This window comes from Passer domesticus, chromosome 10 (genome assembly GCF_036417665.1).
Source record: "Passer domesticus isolate bPasDom1 chromosome 10, bPasDom1.hap1, whole genome shotgun sequence".
Lineage (NCBI taxonomy): Eukaryota > Metazoa > Chordata > Aves > Passeriformes > Passeridae > Passer > Passer domesticus.
In genome coordinates, this window is record NC_087483.1 from 19,976,191 (window position 1) to 19,995,232 (window position 19,042).

The 19,042-nt window shown below is 39.9% G+C and overlaps 1 protein-coding gene and 1 long non-coding RNA gene across 7 annotated transcripts in view; one reads left to right on the plus strand and one right to left on the minus strand.

Annotated features, from left to right (window-relative positions):
- LOC135308807 (uncharacterized) overlaps nucleotides 1-19,042 on the plus strand; it is a 420,716-nt gene that overhangs the window by 151,529 nt on the left and 250,145 nt on the right. For both annotated transcript variants that reach the window (XR_010369176.1, XR_010369177.1), the window contains exon 3: nucleotides 97-254. This is a non-coding gene — a long non-coding RNA (uncharacterized LOC135308807). The remainder of the gene's footprint in view (nucleotides 1-96; nucleotides 255-19,042) is intronic.
- Nucleotides 4,720-19,042, minus strand: part of UBE2E3 (ubiquitin conjugating enzyme E2 E3) — a 55,816-nt gene continuing 41,493 nt past the window's right edge. For all 5 annotated transcript variants that reach the window (XM_064434281.1, XM_064434282.1, XM_064434283.1 and 2 more), the window contains 3 exons: nucleotides 10,086-10,218; nucleotides 8,242-8,389; nucleotides 4,720-7,234 (listed from right to left, as the gene is read on the minus strand). In XM_064434281.1, coding sequence (XP_064290351.1) covers nucleotides 7,137-7,234; nucleotides 8,242-8,389; nucleotides 10,086-10,218 — 379 coding nt within the window. In that variant the 3' untranslated portion in view covers nucleotides 4,720-7,136. The remainder of the gene's footprint in view (nucleotides 7,235-8,241; nucleotides 8,390-10,085; nucleotides 10,219-19,042) is intronic.

Below are 19,042 nucleotides of genomic sequence, written 5' to 3' on the forward strand. Positions count from 1 at the left end.
TCCATCTGGACTAAATCTGTCCATCTGCAAAGATTTAGCTTTGAAAAGTAGTTGAAAATATCTCTTATGAACTTGCATGTTTATTTTCTTTGACAGCCTGTTCTTTGGAAGCAGTGGCATCTAAGTGCAGCAGCACCACTATTCTAGATATATGGTCCGTCTGTCTGAGAAGAAAGAGACACTCCGAGAGAATGAGCAAGTTGACACTGGCCAGTGCACCAACCCTCGCGTTCCCCTAGGGCTGCTGGATTTATGTAAGTGCTATTTAACTTTGTGGAACTAAGCAGCTTAATGAACTTGAGAGAGATGGAGTATGGGGCTAGGAAGAGCTACTTCACTTAATCTATTGCAGCTTCTAATCTTTAACAATTTTGGGGTAAAGCTACATTTTAAAGCGAGTCGTCTGTCCCTAAGAGCGCAACGCGCGGTGGTTGTCGAGCAGAACAGGCAGCAATCCATCCCCACGGGCAGGGAAAGCCCCGGGCCGCGGGGTCTCGCCCTCCTGTACCCAGGGTGCCGGTGCGGGCTCGCAGCCCCTCCCGCTGCTCCGCCGGGCGAGGGGAGCCCGGAGCGCAGCTCGGCACAGGCGGGGCTGGCGGCGGCGCGCCCGGAGCGCACCCGGGCTCGCCAGTACCCGGTGCGGCAGCGACACCTCGCGGCGCCCGGCCCGCCCCTACAACTGCGTCCGGGAAAGGCCACTCGAGGGAAAACTTCTCACGGGCTTTCACTGTTCCCCTGCCTCGGTATTTACTTTTTTTTTTTTTTTTTTTTTTTTTTTTTTTTTTTTTTTTTAATTCCCATGGAAAGTTGGGAAATTAGCTGGACTAAACAAGGCCAGCACTGGACTTGTTTTGCCCTAACTTTAGTTTTTCTATATGGTTGAGTCCAGACACTAATGTTTTTCATTTAAGAACGGTAATTCAGGTCATTTTTATAGTAAAATATCCACTGAATCAATGAATGAAGCTTAATTGATACCTTAATGTTCTTCATCAAATCCATACTGATGGAAAAAAGCTATTTGAAAACAGCAACATGTAATAGTGAATAGAACTAAAATGTTAATTTTCTGTGATAACCGATCATTCCAGTGAAATGGCAACACATTTGCTTCCCAGTTAACAGGGAAACCTAGGTAGGAGCAGAATAGCATACAGTATTTTAATATTTCTCCTCAGAAACTGACTATGATTTTAAAATTGTTTGTCGCTTAAAGTCCACTGCCTATAAATTAGGAACTGTAAGTACTGGTAACTTTTATTTAACATGTAGTCAAGAGTCTCAGCTTGGTGCAAGTTTTCACAAAAGTACATTTAAAACACTGGAATACATAAACACAACCCTAGACTTTTGCACTTGCACAAAGCTGCCTTCCTGAGTGTAAGAAATGCCATCACACTCCACTGTACCTCAACAGTAGCTTCCTTCCCCTCCCATTTATCACTTCTACACTTGCAGCCCCACTATCGCTGCCTGGCACTGTGAATGCATGCTAGGCTGCAGATTTCCAGCCCAACTCTATCCTTCAGACAAACATCCAATGGCTGTGTTCAGAGGAATGATCTCCCACAAGATTTGTGATTCACCCTGTCTACCTATATGATATCCAGGAAACTAATCTCCAGGATGACAGCTCATTCAGCACTCTGGAAATTTACCCACGCTGAGCTCCTCTTTAAATAATGACCTGACATTTGTTCTGTAGAGGGAGACAAAGCCCAGACTGATGAAAACGGTTGGCAGCTGCTTTCATTTGTGCCATTCAGAAGCCAGATGATAATTTGTCCTCAGGGACCCATCACTTCTTGGCAGTCAGACCTGTCCACTGCACTTTGCTATTACTTTTGCTGTTACCTCCCACCCCTGGTGCATGCAGCACACACACAGAGTCAATATGCACAGTAGACTAAACTAAAATTTACTGCCAAGAGTCATGAAGGATTTAATGTTTCTGAGAAGTGGGAGATAAGATCACATATTAATTTGGTGTTGATAAATATAAAGCAGTAGATATTGGGAAAGACGTGTTAGATCTACATAAAAGGTTAAATTAGCTATTGCTCAGAAAAGAGATCCCAGCCTCTCTGAAGAGTTTAATGAAGGCATTAGCTAAGCAATAAAGCATTCTGAACTAGTAGGCAAACAGATCAAACCAGAAAACATTGTTCCAGGTGAACTTTGAGTTCATATTTTGCATGCAGTGTGGAGCTCTCATTCCTTTAAGTTAGCTAGAGAAGAATTACAAAATGTACAGACAAGGGTGACCAGGATCTTCAGATATACCTTCCATATAAACACAGATTAAATACATGAGGACTTTCCAGCCTGGAAAAAAGAGGTTACTAGGAGGTGATAATGATGACATATAAAATCATCAGTGGGATCCAGGAGAAGAGATGTAATTATTCCTTATTTTTCACAGTATAAAACTGGAAGACATAAAATGAAGCACTCACATACCAGATTGTGTGAAATAATTACCTAACAAAGTGCTTTTTCACACAGCCAATACATACCTGTAGCACTAACTGTCAAAGGATGTTACGGTAATAATTTAGCATGGTTAAATGAGGTATTTACCTTGGACCACAAAGTTAAAAAAATCCTTCCCAATACTTGGAAACACTATATAAATAGATAGGGCCATCCACACCTCAGCTGTGGAAGAGTGATAGCAACGAGATGACTCTATGCTTTTATATTCATGCATGTGGTCCCACCACATCTTAGATCCCTCTAAATGCAGAGCCTGTGGTCCCCATGAAGGGAGAAGATATATATTTCATACTATGCCTCTTCTATCTATCCTGACAGTTTTTATTTTTAAGGATCCTCAAATTGTTGCTAGTGTGTTGGATGCCATTTCTTCTACCCAGCAACAGAGGAAGTCATAGCTGCCCTCCAGAGACATGCATGCAGAGAGATGGGGAGAGACAAACTGAAGCAGGCTTCCCTTTTTAAGGATTAAAAAAGCAAAAGCCCCGGTGTTCCAGCCACTATTTTCCAAGTACATGATCTGCTCTCTCATCTAAGCTGAACACTTGAATGTGTCTAACTCTCACTGCAAGGTCAGGCAGCAGTACAGGCAGCCATGCCCTGCTTCTCCCTTTGGAACCAGTGCTCTATTACATAATCCCTCCTGTGGCACTGGAACCTGTCTGCAGCCACCTTCAGTCAGGAGTGGTTAGTGAAGGAAAGGGAGTGGGGGTTCAGCCTTGGAGTTGCTGTGCAACACAAATGCAAGTGGTGCCACCAAGGAGAAGTTGAAGGGATGCTGTGCATAAAGCAGTTCTCAATTGCATCTGTTTCCCTGGCTATTTTGGCACAGGCTGCCAAAATACAATGCTGGTTTATGGCTGAGTCAAATGACACTTTAGTCACACTACTGTCATTGTCCTTTGCAACTGCTTTAGTCCAGGATTCCTGCACAAGCCTTCCTTCTCCCACATAAGTATACATCGATGATTTGTGCTGAAGAAAATGCAGACAAGGTGGAATTCCCTCTTCTGCCTGGAATCAGGAGTCCTTCCTTTGCTGCTTCTGCCCACGCAGACAAAACCCCCGAGGCACAAGGCCATGAGCTTTTTGTAGAAGCTGCCGTGGTCTGCAGCTTTCTTCCCTCCAGCACTGAGGGGACTCGGGCAGGGCCCTGGGGAAGCTGTGCAGCCAGGGCTGCACTGTGGCTCAGAACTGCACCCAGCCACCGCAAAGCCCTTCAGCTCTGCAGCTTTCCTGTCATGGTGCAGGCATGTGAGAACACCTCTGAGAGGCCACAAATCTGGTTCTCACACGTGAGGGTGAAAAAAGGAAGAAGCTTGGTCTCATTTTCAGCAATACTAATGGCCAAAAATAAGCTGGTACAGAGCAGGAACTGGTGTACCACAAAGCCTGAAAGAGTTTCCTTTTCCCCCAAAGGGTAGGGAGGGAGCAGAGCATGAACCAGATCTGGTGCAGTTGCTTTCCTTACAAGGCTGCACAAGCCTGGCCCATGGCTTGGGCTGCCCTGTGGTCTTGCTTTCTATGACTCCCTTCCTGTACTTTCCTGGCTATAGACTTGGAATGATCACTACTCAGCACTGATCAGTGAGATTGTCTCTACGTCAGGCACACCACACATCACTGAGATACCAAGAACATGTTAGTGCAGAAACAACAAGGCTGACATTTATTAGCCTCTCCACTGTATGCAGTATTTTTATTTTTTAAACACATTTACCTATCCCTTCTCATTTGCTCTGAATGTAGCCACCAGCTCAGCTGAAGAGGTGCTTACCCCTCTTTATTCCTCAGGTGTGTCACAGACTGGGACTGCTGGTTTCCACACCAGATCTCTTTATGCCAGGTCATCATGGATCCCAGTTTGGGCAGCTTCCCAGCCAGATGCACGCATTCCACATTCAAATCCCAAAGAGAACAGAAAAAGAAAAGCCCATCCAAGATGGAGAAGAAGAGGGCATGCACAGTATCGTCAGCTTCACACAAAAATGTCATTTCAGTTCACTGTTTCCCAAATACAGAGCCCAGTGATTGGTGATAATTTTCTGTTCTATCTTCTTAAAACTGTAAAAGAGGATCAGTGCTATTCTTTGGTAGCATACAGTATTCACCCCAGCACAGCCAGGAAGGAAATAGTTTGAAACACCAGATGCTGTTTGCAACCAGTGCTTTGGATATATTTCCAGCAGGGGTTTCTTCCCTCCCCATGAAAACAGACACACATTCTCATTTAACAACTAATTGATTTATTTAACAATACAAATTTCTTTCTACTGCATGGTTTAGCAGAGAGAACTTGAGAAACAAAATTAGCTTCTTTTCTTTTTCTTTTAAAGTTTAAATGTTTACACAAAAACAACCTTTACTTCCGTAAATATAAAATTTACACACAAAAAAAAAATCTACATTAAAAAAGAACAGAATCATGACAAACCAACAAAAAAAAGAAAAAAAAGAGGATGGGAATTCAGTGTAAAGGATCCAATTGCAAGGAAGGCAAGATGGGGCAACACTAACAAGGCATCCCATTTGTACACCTAGGTGTCTGAAGTTGTAGGTACGATACAAACCCAAAATACATTAAAATTAGAATTAAAACCTGTATTTTTATAGCAGAATATTTTATGATATAAATATCTGTAAATTCTGTAGGCAACACAGTTAGTGCATGAACTCCATAGCTTGCTCTCCCCTGGAAGGTCACTGGAGTGGTGTAGGAGCACCCTGTGGCCCACAAGTGCACTAATGGTCAGCAGGGAGCAGACTTCAGACGTGCAGCCCAGATGTGATAGCCCCTTGTTTCTTTGCCAATCTGTGCTATTTCTCACACATCCAATGACATGACAAGAAATTCTGGTCACCTTCAGCAGTGATTTCCAGCACTTCATCTCCTGGCATTAGTCTGTTACCTGACTTAGGCATATTCACCTGCCAGATCCCGTTTCTCATTCCCTTTTGCACTTTTTAACCTGAACTCTAAAGCTATCTTGTAGCTACCAAGAGAGATTGGCTTCTAGGTTGAGATATTTGGGATACACAGTTCTTCAAGCCACCTTCAGGCATCTGTAGAAATATTTAAAGTAGGGTGGACAATTCATGGTCAAAGGTTATGTGATACAAAAACCAGGGACCTGTATAGTAATGGTTAATTTTAGATTAAATCTTTAGTATTTTCTGTATTGATTTAATATTTAAACTTAACATTCAGCTTTCATATATTAAATGAGCAGAGCATCTTATTGATGCAAGTGCTACATTATCTCCAAAAACACCAGGTAGTAAGGGAGACTGCAAAATTTAAAATTAAGTGTAATTTTAAAAATCATTTAAAGGAATCAAGTGTCTTTTTTTTTATAATCAACACTGTGACTGGCAAACTATAAAAGCTTAAATTATAAAACTATTAGTGACTCTACCTTTTAAACTGTACTATAAAGCTGTATTTTTGTACTTACAGATGTTACAAAATTTCCAAGGCAGGAAGTGAAGGGGGGAAAAGGTAGTCTAAAACACTTTTACAGATTTCATTTTTACTAAGAAAGGTTATATCCCCCACAACTGTTTTTATGTCATATAAATCTGATTAAATTCATTGTACTCCTCTCTTTTCTGGGTAGATGATACAGTGTTCAATCATGCTTTGGAAGACCTTTTTCAATGGATAACTCAGTTCTCTAGGTCAGCAAGTCCAACTTGCTTTACTCAGAAAAAAAGCACCAGACTATCTCTAACTTGGCCATCCTCCTGCAAAAAACCTTTGTAGCAAGACTGAGGCAGCCTGTTCTGACAGCAGGACTGGCCCTGAAGCAACCAGCTACATTAACTTCTGGAGTAAGCATATGAAATGTGATAATTTCAACTTGAGAAAGAGCTGAAAAGTATTAAATTTCAGAGAATTTTAGAAATTTCACTTCTTCTGTTAAAAACAAACCAGGGAAACTTAATCCACAGGTGTGCATTAAACATTTAATAGCAAGTCTTTGCTTATGTATATTAATTTAAAAATTATCCACAGGGATCTGTGATACATTGGCCTTGCCTTGTTACTATAACTAAATTTATTAAAATATTAATTTAAAATAGGAAAACAAAGAAACTACTCCTTGGGGAACATGTTTATTGTGTTTGAGATGATACACTGGGTGCTCTCTGAGCTACAAAGGGAAAAAGGAAATCCTTTCATTACAAACTGACAAAGGTAAAAGTTAAAACAGTTTCCACAACAGCATGTACCACATATTGGAAATAGATCTGGGTTTAATACAAATGACATAATTCCTAGTAATCTACAGCTACCTTTAATAACTTCATACAGATAATGAATTAGGCTAAAATGCACTATAATATTTGGTTGACTTCAGGAACAGTATCCTTAGTACATCACAAAATACATTTTGATATCCCAAAGAAGCAAGACTTGCAAGTAGGCATTTTAAACATAACTAATCTACAGCTACAAACTTCTACTCTTGATAGCATTTACCTTTTTGGGGGGCAGTATCCCAGTCTTCAAAAGGATAAAAGCAGAGTAGAATCAGTATAACATATACACAGAAGTCCGTATTGTAAAGGCTATAAAGATTTGTTGCACACTGCAAAGTTGCCTTCTGCACCTTCACACTGCACAAGTAGTTTGTCATTTATGTTGCATATCTCTTGGTCCACTGTCTGGCTATCCTGTCATGTTCTGCTCTGTTGGTCAGGTATTGAGTGGCTATGCTTCCAACCAGAGGGTCAGCTGCAAAAGGCATGAGAAAATGCATCACAATCCATCCCACAAGTAACAAAAAAACCCCAAGTAAAAACATCGTTTAAAACACAGCTTCCATTCCAAAATATAGTTTAGACCACAAATATAGCGGAGCTCTTATCATGTAAGAGATTTTCAAGAAAGCACACATGAACAAAGCACAACAAACAGAAAAAGAAAACAGGAAAAATCTATTGTGGTTATCTGCATATGAATGCATCTTGCCTCGGGCAGGTGCTCTGCTTTCAGCCCTTTGCCTGCAGGACAATTCAGCAGTGCTGCCTGGCACCCTCCTGTCAGGGAGGTGCGCATGACTAGAGTGAGTTAGAGCATTAGGGCTGCAGGACACACCGAGGGGGGCCCTTCAGGAGCCATCCAGCCTTTGTACCCAAGAGGCTGATCCATTTCTCCCTAACTGTGACCACTTTCTGTAAATGAACGGTCCCTTAGCACTATTGCTCAGTTCCTGCCCTGACCGCAGCCAATTAGCATCCATTGCCTAATGACACTGGTCACACAGTTGCTGCTCCTCCCCTCCCCACAGGATCAAGGAAGTGTCTTTGAAAGAGGGAGAGTTCTCTCTGAACATCACCTCCCTCACATTTGCAAGATTAAGCCTTTCAACTGCTGTCTTAAGAGACTTCCTGCAGCCTCTTCCGACATGCAGGATTTATAACTCAGGAGAATGTTGCTCCTTTCCTGGACTGAACACTCATTTGCTGGACCTCCTTCAATACAGACCTTCAATGACATCAGCTTATTTTCTCCATCATATCTTGGAAAAAAAAAGGACTTAGTGCTATTTACTTTCTTTGTGTCACGGGAGTGAAAAACATCATTAAAAGAAGGACCACATCCAATATGGAGTGCTTAATCGCAAATTAAAATAAATATTAAATTTTATTTAATCTGCATGCAATCAAATATACAAATTACACTCCATGGCAACTAAGTCAAATGACTGAGAGTCTCTCAGTGAACTATCAACTCCTTACCTGGGTTGCAGTCTGTCAGAAGTGAACAAATAGACAGCAGAACCTTTGAAATAGTCAAAGCAGGGCTCCAGTTGTCTTTCAGGATATCCAGACAGATGACTCCCTGACTGTTGATGTTGCAGTGGTAAATTCTGGTGCGGAAAGTAACCTGAAATCACAGCATAAGAGACAGAGAGAGTCATTCAGTGCTGCCATGGGATGGTGCCCCTTGGCTCCAAGCAGCCTGTGGGATTCCCAGCTCTGCAGAGCTTCTGCAGATGCAGCTTCTCTCTGCTTGCTTTCCAAATCACAATTGTTCAACAGAAGAGTGACTATTTTCTGTAGCCTGGGCTGCCTTTAAGAAACCTACCATGATGAGATTAGGGGCATAAACTGCTTTCACACTGGCTCTCTGTACGGTACCCACAAAAATAAGGACCTCCTTTACAGTATGGTAGCTATTTAATGAACATACCACACGTCAGGAACATTCTAATCACAAATGTAACTTTACTGTAGTTTCTGAAGGTGAAGAAGTACACAGAATTTGTCTGCATGTGCAGTATTAGCTGATCTTTTTCTTTCTTTCAAAAGCCTAAATACAGACCATGAAAATTAGTCTTGTTAAATTAACAATGAAATATTTGTCCTTACCTTCATTAGGCAGAATATAATATACAGCCAAAACAATGCTATTACACTAACTAAATCCATCCTTAAATTACTTCAGATTAATATGGATAGAGCATTTGAACATTCTGCACAAATAAGAAGTGAGAAATATGTAACTGCTTTAATTATACAAAGCACAAGAACATATGGAAATTTTTCTTTTTCATACTGATTGGAGGGAGTGGAATCCACAATATATCCTGAAAATTTAAAAACTATCATGCTCAAAAAAAATCTACAAGATTTGAATGAGGAATCTGTCAAAAACTGTGCACCACTTCAGTATAACATTCGTAATTCAGAACATATTAATACAGAGTGTATATCCTTTAAGTTGCAATCATTCTAGGAATGAAAGAAGGTATTCAATTTATAGTAACATAATTATGGCCCCCAAGGTGTAAGTCGTAGAAAATCTTGTGTAGTAAAATGTATTCAGTCATGAGAGTTTTGCAGTGTCTTTTCTGGTGACTTGGTGAAGAGCTGTAATTTGACAGTAAGGGAGGGGAAAAGGGAATGACCTTTAAATTCTTTCATATCCATTAGTAAATTACCATTTATTAGGTGTCCATGTTATTTCTGAGCAAGGAATTGACATTTTAATGTAAGTTACGATTAGTTTAATTTAATAAAAAGAGCTTTTGCTCAGAAACATTATCAAACAAGATTGCTGATTTTAGCAGCAGTAAATAGACATTTTAAAATAATGGAAATTCATCACATTAATTTACCCAATTTTCAGTCACAATATAACGTTCCAGTTTTCTACATGACTTTATTTGAGCTTTTTCTTATTTTTTAAAAAATTACTGATAATATTTATTACAGAACCTGGCTCATAACAGGAAAAACTATTATGCATATATTTTAGTAGCTAGAATGACAAGAAGGAAACAAGACGGTCTTGTGTTGTCTTCTACTAGAACTAAAATTTCTTGAATCTCACCTGTTGATCAGAACTATCATCTCATCTAACACTTGGTGAAGTCTGGAAATCAGTACTGACAGTGGTAATCAGGAAGTAAATTAGATGGGATTTTTCTGAGACTGCAAGCCAAGATTTTGGACCTTGTAGTTTTCAAGACAGCATAAACAAATTTGATATTCAGAAAGTGATGTGCAGTCACTTGGCTGCAAGCTACATTCTTCTCACATGAAAAAATGATAAGCACAGTACAAAACCTTACTCTTACCTTTGGTGGCTTGAATGGATAGTCAGATGAAAATGTGATATCCAGGAAGAAAACGCCTCCTTCATATACAGAACCTGGAGGTCCAAGTATAGTAGATCTCCATTCATAAATGTTATCTCCTTTAGGACCGGCACTGTGTAAAGAAAAAAGAGGAGAGGGAAAGAAAGAGTCAGATGTTACCTTTGAGAGAGGCATTTAATGGGTTTCCTTCAGCATTCATTTACTGAATAAAAACCATTTTGTTATTTTTAACACCTGCCCAATTTCCAGCTGATTTCAGTGGACTAGGTGTTTTAAACTGGCACAAAAGCTGGGTACTCTGCTGTCCCTTTGAAGATACAGCAATGAAACGGAATGACCATGCACTACTGGTTTTTCACTGTCCAAAACATATCCCAGATCTATTTTCTTGAGTATGTCATTGCTCTGAGTTTCCACATCATCCTTTCATCACCTTTTCTACACCACCCTTTCCATGCCATCATATTCATACACAAAAGGAGTTTTACACCTTGACCACATTCATCTTCTCCGAGCATTTAACAGATCACACCTTCATAAAAAACGTAGCTTTCAAGTATATTGATACACATTTATTGCTACTTGTTTCCTAGGCTAGAGTGAAATGTTATACCCTTGGGCAGCAAAACTGGGGAAGGGTGAGAGAATCAAGTAACGTGGAATTGAGCTTCTTGCAGCAGTCATTCCAAATAACTGTTTCTTCAGGATATATTTGTGTTATGCCTCTGGGCAATCAGCAATGAGACAACGAGCCAAAAATATTTTATTTTAAGAATGCATTTCTCACTAGGAGAAGGGTTACTGTATAATTAATTATTAAAGGTTTGAAAGAATGGATAATGACCCAGCATTTTCTCAACTTCTGAGCTGTCACTAATGCTATTATCACACAGTAATCATCTAACATCCTCAGAAAAACCCCTAACCAAACAATAAACCCCTCCACCTTGCCCCCAAAGGAACAATCACCAAAAAAATCAAATCTTCAGCAAGCCTGGATAAAAATTAACCTAACCTTCCACAAAAGGTCCTGAACCCACCCTGCTGAGAGCCAAACTTATTGAACTGACTGTTATGGAGAGCAACAGCACTGAACTCATGCAGACACAGTGGCTTGATCACATTTATGCAGATAAGCCAATAACACAGCACTGTAAGAGATCCTTTCAGTTTTCCTCACCTGGGCAGTTTCCCAGGCACCACCTCCATTTCCCAGACATGCTGAAGCAGCCCCATCCTTCTCCCTCTGTGGTGCCCAGGAACAGGCCCCGAGGACTGCAACACGTGAATTGCACATGAAGCGAGTGACAGCGCATGGCACCCCACTGGAGCCTGGGAATTGGTGGTTTCTGGAACTGCTCGACACACAGAGGAAACTCCCTACAAATAGAAGGCTTTTCCTATGTCATGTCACCTCACATATTTGTCACAGATACGTTTGCAGTCTGTAACACAACATGTTGGACATCCATCCTTACGAGGTAGTCAAACATGGAGATATTCATCCGAGACGAGGAATGTGAGCAGTCTGCACTATGGATCTGCAATCCTCCCCCTGCCAAAATGTAGCTATTTTTACATTAAGATCATATTTGAGAAAAAAAATGCTAATTTTGATTAAGAATTCACTTTCAATTCATAATTTTCCAAGATGCTTTTTATCTTGTAGACATTTCATGTACCAAATGTTGCAGTTCTTTCACAAACAGGACAAATAATGGAATTTGGATGACATCCTAGTTAATTAAAAACAAAAAATTATTTTATGAAGCTAACTAGATTATTTTATGAAGCTGTAGCTATTTTCCTGTTGCCAAAATGAAAGCAGGTAACAATAGAGTGCTGGCCTCCAGAGCACAGCTAGGGAAAAAAACCCTACAGGTGCTGTCAAAAATAACATTTGGATGTAAAATCCTACTTTCTATTTCCAATGCATACATAAAAGTGGAAGGAAAATACTAGATACATTTTAAGGGGAAAAAAAGGGAAGTATAGAAGCAAACAGGTCCATTTTTGGTAATGCAATGAACCATTTGTACCATCAGTCACTCCAGAAGATAATTTTATTCACGCTCCCTATAAACCAATTAGTGTAAGAACTGAAAATATTGGGGCAATAACGACAACATTTAAAACCCACACAGGGCACTGAAATGTTTCAATTAATTCTTGACATTCATCAAGCTTACAGCTAATTAGTATTGTGCTTGAAAACCAAATTTCTGTGGATCAAATCAATTTCAGTATAAGATGACCTATGACTGCTTTATAGTTTAATGCAGAGGTTAGTGCTCTTGTCCTGCATGTCAGGTACCTTTCTTTCATACACCGCCAACGGCTGGACACATTTCAATCAAATTAATGAAATTGATGTATCAAATCAGTGACATGTTTCAGCCCAATGAATCAGTCATGATCAAGTGCAGCACCAGTGCAGGGTCAAACTCTCTGGTAATCACTTACCAAGTCAGAGCTAGGGCATCCATGAGCTGGTAGCCACAAAACACAAAATCTTGGTGGAGCAACAGGTCCAAATGACAACTTCAGTATTTTGGCTACAGAGCATACAAGTGCAGCCCATTGCTAACAGCCTGCTGTCCTCCTAAATTAGCTTCAGAACATCACAAATTCAGTAAAGGCACCAATACTTCATTCTCAATAAAAAATCCACTTGATTAATTTTTTTACAATATGGGCTGAAAAATCTCAGACAAAATAACAAAGCAATTTAATTGAAATGACAAAATATTATTTGCAAGATTAGGGGGGTTTACTCCACACATTAAAGATGGATTGCTTTTTAAAAATAAATTAGAGTTAACTGGCTGCATCTGCTTCCTAAGCAAATATTCATTATGCCACTTCACTGAGGGATATATACCTGATTCAGATAAGACAAAGGATTTATGACCATGCTGTAACCAAGCTAGTTCATGGAACAGATTTAATTTACAAGTGTGACTTCAGATGGTAAATTTGAAAAGACATGAGGTTAAACTTGAGGGGCCCATGGGTTCACAGCAGGTCTGTCAAACCTAACTCTGCTGAACCCTGGCTCTCAAGTTTCCCGAAGATGAAGGACAGCCTTTCCAGAACAGTGTTAAGAGCATTCATGCGGATGCAGCGGCATTCAGACCCGCAAGAAGCCTCTTAGACTCCCAATGCAGTGGTTACAGAAATCCAAGTTCAGCTTTTATTGCAGCTTATTAAATCAAAATGCATTGAAGCAGCCCATATGGAACTAAATGCAGGACAAGAAACTAGGACAAGAGATTTCCTATCTACAATGTTACTGGTAGCACTTTGCTTTCTGCATTTACTAAATGCACTGCTGTCAACAGCCCTTCTCTAAAACGCAAGGCTCTAAATCTGGCAAGAGAACACAATTTCTTAGTACCAAAACTGTGCTAATGGAGAAGAAAAAGGATGAAAGAAAATGTTATTTGGCTAAATTTGATGTTAACTCTGTGTTATGCTTTATTATGATATAGAATATGGGTCTGCAACAACATACAACTGGGGGAGGGTGTCCTTGTTTTTGCTTTCAGCAGTGAAGTCTTTCAGATTCTAAAAGCCTTATGAGAAATGTCATTGGTATCATAGAACTAAAGGTCTGCTGCTCTACATCTCAAAAAACCACCAGAGGTGTCTACATGGCACAGGGTTAAGTGGTGGAATATTTTTTCACATTCTCCTCTCAAAGTCTCCACCCTCAGGTGTGATACCCAAGCAGGCAGAATCATAGAACTGTAAAGGTTGGAAAAGATCTCTACTCATTATTACAAAGGCAGCAGCTAACAGACCAAATGGGGCACCTAGGGTGAGAATGATGTAAGGAAAGACCTTCCTCCATCCTTCCCAACGTTGATTTCAAAATGAGATTCAGCCAAAGTAAAACTCTTGTAAGTTCTTTACAGACTGCTCAGCCACAACTCTGTCACTGTGTAATTTTTACAGCAGAGTAAGTGAAGACAGTGCTTTAAGAGAGGGATAAGACATCTCTTTTGATTTTTCTTATTTCAACTGAAAGCACAAAGTAAAGAAAGAAAAATGCCCTCAAGCATGTTCCACAACCTTGTGCTTGAAAAATCCACTTCATAATGCTACAGTATAGTGAAGTTCTACAAAATCTTCAACACAGCTTTGGAAATTGACTTTTACAAATCCTGCTGGAAGAAAGACACTCAGGATGTTACCAGGACAAAAGTCTCTGTTTTGGACACCACTGTCTCAGCTAAAGCTGTTGAATTATCTAGTTCAGTGCGACACCACGAGATTCTAAAGGGGCTGTGACAGATCCCACCCGCATATACCATTCAGGTAAATATGCAGACCCCATCTGCAGGGAGTCTGTCTGCTGCACCATCTCAGCTTCTGAGCTTGGTGAACTCATTTCCAGTGAAAGAAAAATGCCCCAGGCTCAGGTAACTTCAACTTATCACACAGGTGGAGATTCATATTTACCATGCAGGATATCTAATGTTTGCCCCTCAGGCTACCCAGACAATCAAGACAGAGAGAAGACCTGGAACATCTAAATGCTCCCTAACACCAATGTGTTCCATCTCTCCAGCGACACCTACCTTTCACCAACAGCATGGGGAACATGGCTCCTCACTCAAGCTGCTAAGCTCAGCACTTGAGAAAATCCTCCTCGCCCCTCCATGCAGTGAGAAAGTGAGTTAAAACAGAGCTAGACAACCATATCTAGTAGCACACTACCTTTTTATCTAGCTACAGATACACACTGTCATACTGCTGGTAATTAAAGAACAAAAAATCATCTCACAAGCAACCAAAGGATCTCTGTCTAGTGCAAGCTTGCTCAGTGAGGCCTGGAGAGAGCACAAATCACTTAGCAATAGTTATGTTTTAATGTCAAGCATGGGAATAGAAAATGCTCAAAATATTTTCTTGCTTTCATATTTTCAACATTTTGAAGAAAATTTGTTCATTATCCTTTTTTTTTCTTAATTCTCTTTTCCAAGTGTGGAGGCACTCTTGTGGTTTTGGTGTCGAGTGCAAGAAAGGAAATGAACATTAATTAAAAGGCATATGTTTGTGGGTGGCTTTCAGTTCTATGACCTGTGACAAGCATGGATAACAATGTCCATTTTCTTTATTTTTCAATGCCTTGTTTACAAGGCTCTCTGGAGTGCTTATTCTCAGCATTCATATTATCAGTACCAGTGCCTAAACACCGCTATTTAAAGAATCTGGGTACTATATCCTATAGACACAGAAAGCATTTCTGGTTTCACTGGTAGGAGCTACAAGTATAGTCCTAATTTTAGGATTACAGCATTTTTCTAAGGTTGGACACATGAGGGCCGTCTATAGCAATGCATCAAAACTGTGCAGAAAACACATTTTGATAAGGTGCTCACTATTATTAAGGTTTATATGTTATGTGCAATTTTTTACAAAGAAAAAGTTTCTGTCTATTGCGTTCTTTATATCTACAACTGTTTCTATTTTACTTGCCACTGAACTACCTCCCACATTTGTTTGCTGGAAAAGGTTATTTACTGCTTCTAGCAGATCTACAGAGGCTCTGTGGAATTGAGGCTATAAGGATCTAGTTCAGTGTACAAATCTTTCCTTGTGTTACCTCCCTAAAGTCTATAATGTCCTTATGATTGAAATCTAGAAATTAGCATTAAAAAAAACCAAACCAAACCTATTTTTACCTTATGGATCCCCTGATAATTCAGCTGGTTGTGAAGCAGTGCAGGACTTGTGCCCAAGGACATGGTTCAATGCAAAGCAAGTGCAACTTGAGAGCTCCTCAAAAGCAGTATGGCTACTCCAAGCAAAGTGCTGATCCAGCTTAAACTAACTTGGCCAAACCATACACGTTCAAAACCATCCATGGATTATTAGCTTCATGCTTAATCAGGTGTCATTTGCCCTCCTGCAGCCAGAGCAGGGCATGAACTTTACTTGCTTGCTCTGGCTTAGAAATGTAACCACGTGGCTATGTTTGGTTCAGGTCACACTGTACCACCAGGGGACCTCAGCCAGGGCAGATCTGCTATTAATCACCCTGAAGGGAAAGATGTGTTTCACACCACTAGAACCTCCTGTGCTAAACTTGCCATTGCTGTTGTTACCAAAGGAAGCTAAGTAACAAATCATTTGCTAATTCCATCAAAGCTGTAATATGTAGAAAACCCAAGAAATGTATTTTGGAAAGCTGACAGTTTTCCCACTGCCTAAAGCCCCATTAAATTGGTTCATTGCTACAACAGCTTTAGATTACTTTTCTCCTGCTAGTTCCTAGGACCTTTCTTGCTGCAGTTAGCAGTCTGTGCAGGTCCCTTCCATCTTCCAGAACAATCCAAGCCTATTATGGAGGCAGAATTCCTTTAACTTTTCTTTTGAAAAAGTAACTAAATACCAGAACACAATTTGCTAAATTACAACAGAAATACTTAACTTAAATCATGAAATGAAACACATCAGATATTCTATGTCTATGCTCCTGACAGAGGAGTTGTACCCAGGCAATACACAAAAAAGTTTACCAAATGTGAGTTGTTTCTGAACACAGAAATCTCATAGGCATGAAGAAATTTAAAATAAAACAAATGTTCAGCAGGAACTAACTTGAAATATGCACAGAAATCCCTCTCATATGCCCACACTGGAGAAATTATCCACACTACCTAATAAAACACAGAGCAGGACAGTCAGTAAAGGGAAACATTTCCTGCTAGTCCACCATGTGTTCGTAATAACAAAGCTTTAATTTAGCATTAAATAAAAGACCAGATCCCTTTCATCACTGTTGAAAGACCTGTAGTGCTAGTGTCAAAACACTATTTTCTTGCTGTTGATATAAAACTCAATTTGCACTAGGGCTAAATCATTGAAGAATTTCTTTCGTTGAAGGAATTTATCTAGCGGGTACACAGTCCCCATTTTTCTTCCAGTCAAAATTACTGATGAACCTGGGTTTAGCAAACATGGAAAATTTTGCTTTTCTTCTGTGAGAGAGGATCCTTCTCAACTCCCTAACACAAACAAAACTCATTTGGGATACACACATATTTTGTTCTTCATTATGTTTAGCCTCCATACTGATTCTAGCAATTCACACTGAAAGAACCACATGGTACCTGAGATCACATGGTATCTAGTTTAAGGTGTCCACCCACAAATACATCCAGAAGATGTGTGCTGTGGAGTATGACTGCAACATACAACTCCCAAATCCCAGACCACCACCTTACCCTCAGGAGATTACATTATTAGTAAGTCATTCAGTTGTTCTGGGGCTTCCACGTGTTTCAGGCATCAGCCACCTTCACCCTTCACTGCAAAATCTTCACGTCACAAAGCTAAGTGACACTGACAAATCCAGTTTAGGACTTCCTCCCAATATTTTCAATAACATTTTTAATGTCAACAAAGAGAAAAACCTACTGTTCCCAACATCCCTTATGCACACCTTTCACATGAAGGAAGAAAGAAGTTGAAACAATTTCACTAAAAGACCTAATTAAAAATACAACTGGCCTTAAAAATGTCGTAAACTTATAAATACTCATGCCTAAGAACAGAAGTGGGCAGTTTTCAACAGAGTAAGCCTGCAAGTTAACTAAGCTATTCAAATGAAATCCCCAGCTAACAAGCTACACCAAATACCTGTTAGGCATTTTCAAATGTATTAAAAATGTGACGAATGTATTAAAAAAAATCTACTACCTCTCTGCAGATTATGTTTTATTTTTTAAGGAAGGTACCTTCTTCCAAAAATTGAAAGGAACATCTAAAACCAGTATTTTTCAAGACAGAAAGCACATAGATGAATTAGAGAATCACCACCATCTGATAATTCAAGCCTCAAGGCAGACTCTGTGATTAAACTTGTGAACCGCATTAATGTTGTGGAAAAATCTGATTCTAACATCATAAAAGGATAAAGTGAAATTTATAGAACATGATTTATTCAGGAACTTCATGAAGGACCAAGAAAGAAAGAATTGCTGAGAAGTCATCTTCACTGAAATGTGTGTGTATCCACTTGTCAAGAAGATGAACACTCAACATGCCTGGTGCTCCTCCCACAGTGGAACCTCCTCCTCTACCTCCAGGATGTCCAGGATTTGGTTTCTCTATCACTTCAAAACAACAAAGCTAGAAGCATTTCCCCCTCCTCTAAAAAATCAGCTTTCAACTTCAGCAAAGAAGTTTCAGCTTGCCCACGCAGTAGTCAAGACAAGATCAGCCAGTCAGATAACCTTGCCTCCATTACCACACATTAACACTCTGAATAAGAAGCACCTACTTGGGGATTTATGACTTCTAATGCATGTATATCAGTTCTGTAATAAGAGCTGTTTCATACTAACTCCCTAAAAGTTAACCCGTAGTGAGGAGTGAATATTTTCATTTAAAAGAAGCCTGTATTTTCAGCATCTAAGTCAGTTCTTGGTCCAGCCTTCCTAACCCTCTAGCACAGGCTTTCTCCAAATGTAATCCTTTAAATATGTTCTTCCTCCTACCTCTATTTCCACATCAGACTGTACAGCATAACAAACCAGAAAATGCTGTACCACAGCTCCCTGTGTCAGATGCCTACCTTGAAGCCATAAAAGTCTGATGCAAATCTCTGTAACTAGAAAAAGGCTGTATTTCTCAAAAAAGAATTGTTCTTTCCCAGCTCATACACCAAGTCTTTCTCCAGCTCGCATGCAATATGGACACGCTCTCCAGTCCAGCTCCTTTCCAGACGTGCTTGGGGTTACCATGTGGACTAGCTGAATTAATTACCTGTTTTGAAGGGGCATGAATCTGACTAGACAAAACTCAAAAACTTTGTTCAGCACAACAGTTCAATGTTTCGAAGGTTTGTCTTTAGTTATGTCTCCACACTGGCCAACAGAATTTCCTACATTGAGGGTTGATTAAATGAGCTTCTCACTTTTTTT